Source organism: Corvus brachyrhynchos, unplaced genomic scaffold (genome assembly GCF_000691975.1).
Source record: "Corvus brachyrhynchos isolate BGI_N302 unplaced genomic scaffold, ASM69197v1 scaffold53, whole genome shotgun sequence".
NCBI lineage: Eukaryota > Metazoa > Chordata > Aves > Passeriformes > Corvidae > Corvus > Corvus brachyrhynchos.
This window is the reverse complement of record NW_008237681.1, coordinates 5,274,546-5,281,194: the sequence shown is the minus strand read 5'-3', so window position 1 is coordinate 5,281,194 and position 6,649 is coordinate 5,274,546. Positions and strand designations below refer to the sequence as shown.

Here is a 6,649-nt window from a genome sequence, read left to right as displayed (position 1 = left end):
ATCTCTGTTGGGCAGGCAAGTTTTTAAACCAAGAAAAGACAGGTTATGATTTTCATAACCAAACTGGGTTTCTTTTTGAAGTATGTTATCTAAATTCAAATTTTAAGCGGGTCATTAAAAAAATCTGCCTGTGATTTTAAAGGAGAACAAAGTGGTGGCAAGAAGGTATGGTGTGCACTAAGAACAAGTTATTCCTCCCAGATACACACATACGCAGACAAACCCTGCCATATCATACCATACAAACAATTTTAATTGTGTAGTTACAGTCAATAACCACTCCTAGTCAGAACATTTCTGCATAAAGAAAATTGTGATACACTTATAAAAACAGCCAGCTGTAACAAAATAACTGGTGTTTTCATAGCAATAAACTCATAAAAAAGAAATACACCTTTATACAGAAAATTTATACAGCTGTAGCTTTAAAATTGATTGTAAACCAAAGGAAGACACATTGCAAACATCAATTATTTTCACATTAATTGCATAAGTTTCTAAGGTGATCTATTAGTTTTATTTACCTAAGCTTATTTGCATGATAGTAAAAATTGCATACAACAATAAGAGTGAAGCTTATAGTATGAATTGCTTGGATAACATAGAGCACTTTTTATAGGCAACTGTGTAAAGCACATTTTCTCTATTTAAAACTTTTAAGACACTTTGTTTTACTGCCCATCAAAATACATTTATAAATAGAAAAAAAAATCAGTATGGTAACAAGAGAAGCAATATTACATTTAACGGAAACTTCCAAAAAAATTAATTACAACATGATGCTGCAGGATCTACAAATAAATAATGAGGACTAAATTGTGTTTCACATTTTCTTTTTTCATTTTCTCTAAAACCATGTAACAATGAAAATGGAAAAAAAAAATACAGTGATCTTTATTTCCAAAAGAAAACAAATCTGAATTACGGCAGTGCCATATAATACAAGGCATTTGTTGGCATATGTTATCTTTAAACTGCATTCCACAGTCTATAGTTCTTTTGTAACATACAATAGAACAAGAGTAACAAACTCTTTTTATTTTATTTTTTTAAATAAATGTGAGTTTCCAAAGATCAAGTGTGGAGTGCTACAGTAATAATTAAAAAACAAGAACAAAACAGAAACAAAAAAACAGTAAATCACAAAAGTTGTAATGCTTGTCTGAAGGCTCCAGAATCAAAATCACTGGTATCATGCTTATTGGGTACACTCACAGTGTATCCAGTGAACACAAATTAATATCAAACAATCCTCAACGCTTCATCTGTTGCTGCGAAGCAGTTTGTAAAACAGAGTAAAACATCTAGTGCAGTCTGCATTATCCTTTTTTTCAACTTTTGTGCAAGTTTTGGAAGATTCATTGGCCAAACAATGAATAATAAGGGTTTTGACAGAACGCAAGATGGAATTTTCATTTCATTAGTAAATACCAGCGGCACTGTTGAAAGAAAATAATACTTTTAGATCAGTCTTTCAATTCAGCATTAATCTCTGTGTTCCCTTCTACTGATAACTCTTCTTCTAGTTTAACTGAAAAAAGCGTGTTTGCATTTTTGTCTTGGATGCTGTCTTCTAAATCCTTGAGCAGCTCTTCTTCCTTGTATTCCGCAACATCCACCTCCAAACCAGAATTGTCCTTCAGCTTCCCATGGTGCTTGAGATAATATCGCTGGTTCTGAAAGAACTTGATAATGGTGTACTTGGGCAGGTCAAGCTGAGCAGAGAGAGTCTGGATTGCTTCTTCATCTGGATACAGGCCTACATCTTGTATGAAACTCTGTAGGATCCCTAGGGCCTCAACAGAAATCTTTGTTCGCGGTCGGGGTTTCTGACGATTTTCATCCTCAGATTCAGCTGGTGATGCTACTGTCGGTTGCCTTGGGGGTAGTCTGGGACCTGGCTGTTGTTGCTGTTGCTGCTGCTGTTGTTGCTGTTGCTGCTGCTGCTGCTGCAAGACAAAGAACAGCATTTTTTTGTACATGTATTCTTGCTCATATATTGTTACTGAGAAAATCCTGGGGAGGGAGCGGGGGGAAGAAATTGCAGAGCTACAAACAAAGGCTTAGTAAATTTAAAGAACAAAAAGGAAGAAAAAAAGAAAGAAAGAACAAAAAGAACACTGTAGGTTTGTCGGACCGAAAGCACCGATGATACAACATTGGTGTGGCTTAGCTGACAAATTTTAATGAACGTGCTCCATGAGTCAAGTGCAGACAAGACAAAATGCTAAGTAGGTGACACAGTATAGGATTAACTTGACCAGCTTAGCCAAAACTGTAGCAAGGGCAAAGTGAGAAAAGTGCCAGATGAGGGCAAACGTGCCGGAGCTCTGCCAGCAACGGCAGCTGCTGCCCAAAAACAAGGGCTGCAAATCTCTAGCAATAGCTAGACGAAGGGACTGCGGGGTCGGGGAAGGAGAGCATTTTAGCTCTGTAAGTACAGAAATATCTCACTGCTGATCTGACCTCAGCATGCACTGAGGTCTCGTCAAACTTGCAAACATTACGACAGAATGTGCTGGCTGGAAGCGCCTAACGTGATGCTGTCAAACCCAGCCTCAGCAAGGACAAAGGGATCTGGAGGTAGGAAATCTGTATTTCCCCTTCTGGCTCTGACCTCTCTTACCTGTGGTCTCTGAGCAGGCCTGCACTGCCTGTATCCCAACAAATAAACAGCAGACCTATTTACCTGCCTCTGTGTTTGTGCTGGGGATTATTTAGTTAATATTTATAAAGCACTAAGATGCAAAGCTCTAAATAAGTTGCACTATTATTATTAGAAGGGAACATGCTGCATTCCAAAAACTCAGGCAATAAAAATGAGCCAATATGCACATCAGAAGAATAAGATAAAGAAAATCATGATGTAAATAATTAACAAGAGCTTAAAATGAAGTTTTGCAAGCATGGATTCAGAAACATTCTTAAAAGGTGAGGCACTGGGCCCTAGGGACAGAAATGTTTTTCTCATCTACCACCAGAATACAGTACACTATAAGATCATGTTTAAAATCAAAAGTAAATTTATCAGCTACTGTTTGTGTTGACAATTCTTTTGCTGCACAGCACAGGAAGCACTGGTTAGTAAGATATTTTGGATCAGCAAATTTCTTGTCATATGGTACAAACCACCAGTTCTTATTAAAAAACAACCACAGCAAAACAAGCAGTTGCTATCACTGCATTTTATTTCCCCTTGTGAGTCTCCCCTCAACAATTTTTTGTGTTTTGGTAGTGGTTTCCAGGCTTCCAGTTGCAGTTCTTTGAGGCCCTAAGAAGCACAAAATGCTGTACAAATGGTATAAATACCGGAGGGATTATAATTCTGTCCACTTCATAGGGACTCTTGTGGTTGTGGAGACTTCGCATAGATCTCCACAACCAGTTTAGAAGCCACTGCTTTAAGTGATCTTCGTATTCTAAGATCTGACACAAATGCCCTGGAATTAGGGCTCCTTCCTCATCCCTATTCAGGTCCTTTCATGTTTTATGGTCTGTGAGCAGTTCCATTCAAGGCTCCAGTCCTGAAGAGATTCAAGACTACTCCCAGCACATTAAATTCTTACAAGACTGAAGGCTTTGTATATACAGTTTGAAAACTTGTATCTGAGCTACACATTTATGCATCTACAACAATTACCATGTAGAACAGTGGAGACAAAACTCAGGCCCAATCTCCCAATCCTTACTCTTACAAGTCCTATTAAGAGATTACAATGCAACTGCTTATGTGAATAATATTTACAAGATCAAACACACAACTTTTATCAACAAGGCAAGAAAATCTAAGTAAGTGGCATAGTGGTTGAATGTTTATACTGTGCATAAGCTTCTCCTTTCATCCCCTTAAGAAGCGATTTTATTAAAAACAATGTACATTTTCAAACAAGTGCTGTTTTATTACTTAATATAGATCTTTCTCTCTCTTTTTGCTAAATCAAACAGCAAGTTTCCAGGCTTTCACAATTATTTTAGTACTTGATATCCTAAGGGATTGTCTTATTCAGTTTGCTTTATCTTTAATATACACTCGTGTTGTTTCTGGCTGCAAGATAACTCTAGCCTTCCTAGCTTTGTAAATATTTTTCTGTATAGGTAATACAAGTGACACAGGGTCGCAGCTGAGATAGGGAAAGCATGGGGTACTACCTGCCCTTTCAGAAGGAGCAGTCACAAGGCTGACCTTGGGCCTTTTGTGAGAAGCGATTAAAGAGTCCCCAGCTCAGAGAGACAGCAGTTCCCACTGACAACCTGGCCTACACAGCTTAGCATGATAGCCAGCTCGGCTCCTGGCTGGCAGCGCCAGCGCAAAAAGGGTGCGTGCAGCTCCTGGTTGAGGCCCTGATGGGGCTGCCCTGAAGCAGAGGGCAGCTGTTTCCAAGCTTCATGATGTGGGTCTTGCATCCCCTCCTCTCTCTCCCTGACATGGTGCCCTTGTGCCGGCTCACCTGCGGAGCAGCACCCAGCCAAGGTCCAGTGGTCAGCAGGCCTGGTAGGAAAGCGCCTCTATGCTCTCCTTTCCCAAGGGTGGTGGGAGAGGGGCTCTGAAGGAAAAACAAACAAATATTGACGCACCCCAGTCTCAACTGGGGTTAAAGTGGGATGAGGAATCCCCTTTCCTTCACTCCTACCCAGGATGAGCCACCAGTGCTGCTGGTTCTTGCTTAGTTTTCAAACAGCAGCAGAACAAGGTCCTCATGCTCTGTTGGGAAGACCTTTGCCACCGGTGCCACACGCCCCTGCCTTTTGGTCCTGGTGCCTGTCCAGCCAGGCACAGCCAGCACGGGGCTCGCCCTGCCCCGCACACAGCTGCCCCTGCACTACCACCACGCACGTCTGCAAACAACCACCAAACCAAAACAAGAACTGTGGGTGGTCGCACGGTCTCCTTTGAACTCCGGTGGTGGACGGCAGCGCACTCTTATCTTGTACCAGGAGACCTGCATTTAGCCAGACCAGGAGGGAAGAAACACTAATTTCCTTTGCTCAGTTTAAAGCTTTATTTACTTAGCGCTCTGCGGGATTGGCCAAGGTAAACTAACCTGAATCTGTTCTGCTGGCACATGGATAATGTGGGAAGGCCTGTCACCATGGTGATGAACTGCATTGCTTTCTTGTTCATAAATGGCATCGCGTTCAGGCTGAGGAAGACTGAGGAACCTTCGGATCATGGAGAGATTCTCCCAGAGGGTCCTGTTCTCTGGCGAAGGATCTTCTTTCCAACGTAACAGCTCACAGAGCCACCCCTTGAAGATAAAACCAGAAAAACGTTAGTTTTTTCATCCCTTTGCAAGGGGCAAAAGGAGGGTGAAATGTGTACTTTAGAGGTGCTGCATTCTCTCATGCTCTCACCTGATCGAAAAGGCTTTCACTGCACAGGCTGGGCTTAAAGCACACACCAACACACTGAGAGGCTGCCCAGCCATTTCACAGACCCTTACCAACCACAGGCATTTTGGAAAGCACCTTCCCCTTCGTCCCACATCACAGTGCTGCTGTTTGTTTGCGTGACTGTAGGACTGCCTAATGTAAATCACAGCAGCAAAGGAGCTCCCTAACATCCTTTCAAAAGACAGGAATCCTATGACTAGATACAGCCAAGCAATAACTTAATTTCTGCTACAAGAAGAGGTTTCCCTGCAGGTGAACTTATTTCAAGTGATACATAACTGTTTACAGGTTGTCCTCATAGATACAGAGAAAAACAGTCTCTCAGTTTTACATATTAGGATTATTAGGGGTTGGGGGGAAGGAAGATGTGCTCTAGAATCTGACACACCCTTTACACCATTTCCACATCAAGGACAGCAAGGTGCCTAGGAATTTTTGGGATACATAATAGGAAGTCGGCTACAGAATCCCCTGCAACTGAAGCAGTTGCTAATTTGCTTCTGAAAGAGACATGAGTTAATCTAGAAAATTTAATGTTTCCTTATGTCTTCTTAAAATTTAATTGAGGATTTTTTCCTAAACTGTGCACTGGTAGTTCTAAAAGAGGAGTGTAAACCCTCTAGCTAGGACAGTGTACATCAGCAGAAATTTTCTGATATATTAAAATTTAGGAAAAAAATATTTCATGTATAAAACATGCATATTTCCTTTATTTTAGCTTCAAGGATCTGTTTTCAAAAATAGGTCCATGCAATTTTATTTCTTAATGCTGTAGGAAAGATAATGTGACATTTTATTGAATCAACAAATAATATAAATGTACGGAAGCTTTTAGATCCTTTTTATATGTACCAGTAGTGGATTAATGGTTTATCCAGACTGGTTTACTAACAGATACAATAGACACATAGATATGATACAGATATGTATTTTCTTGAAGATACTCATATCTTTAGCTAACAGTTAATAAATGCAGCGTAAAAATATTGCTACAACAGGAAGAGTAAAAGTAAACAAATAATGTTAATGTATTCATATTGTATATGAAAATATTTAGTGAGGTGTGTATAAAAATTTGAAGTATATTTGCTTGGATATAAGTGGAAAACTGAACAAATGACACAGAAGAAAATGCCCCCAAGAAACAATCAAAATGACAACTGTTATAGAGATGGTGGTAGCAGAGCTGAAAAAGCAAAAATTTAAATGGGGCCAAAATCTGCCAGGTGCTTGCAAGGTGTGCTAGGGATGGAGCAGA

General features: G+C 40.2%; 1 protein-coding gene across 1 annotated transcript in view; it reads right to left on the bottom strand.

The window, feature by feature from the left end:
- Positions 1-225: 225 nt before the first annotated feature.
- Positions 226-6,649, bottom strand: part of SATB1 (SATB homeobox 1) — a 74,714-nt gene continuing 68,290 nt past the window's right edge. Inside the window, 3 exon segments of the mRNA XM_017732136.1 lie at positions 226-1,949; positions 4,449-4,544; positions 5,043-5,246. Of these exon segments, the coding sequence (XP_017587625.1) occupies positions 1,467-1,949; positions 4,449-4,544; positions 5,043-5,246 (783 nt within the window). The 3' untranslated portion in view covers positions 226-1,466.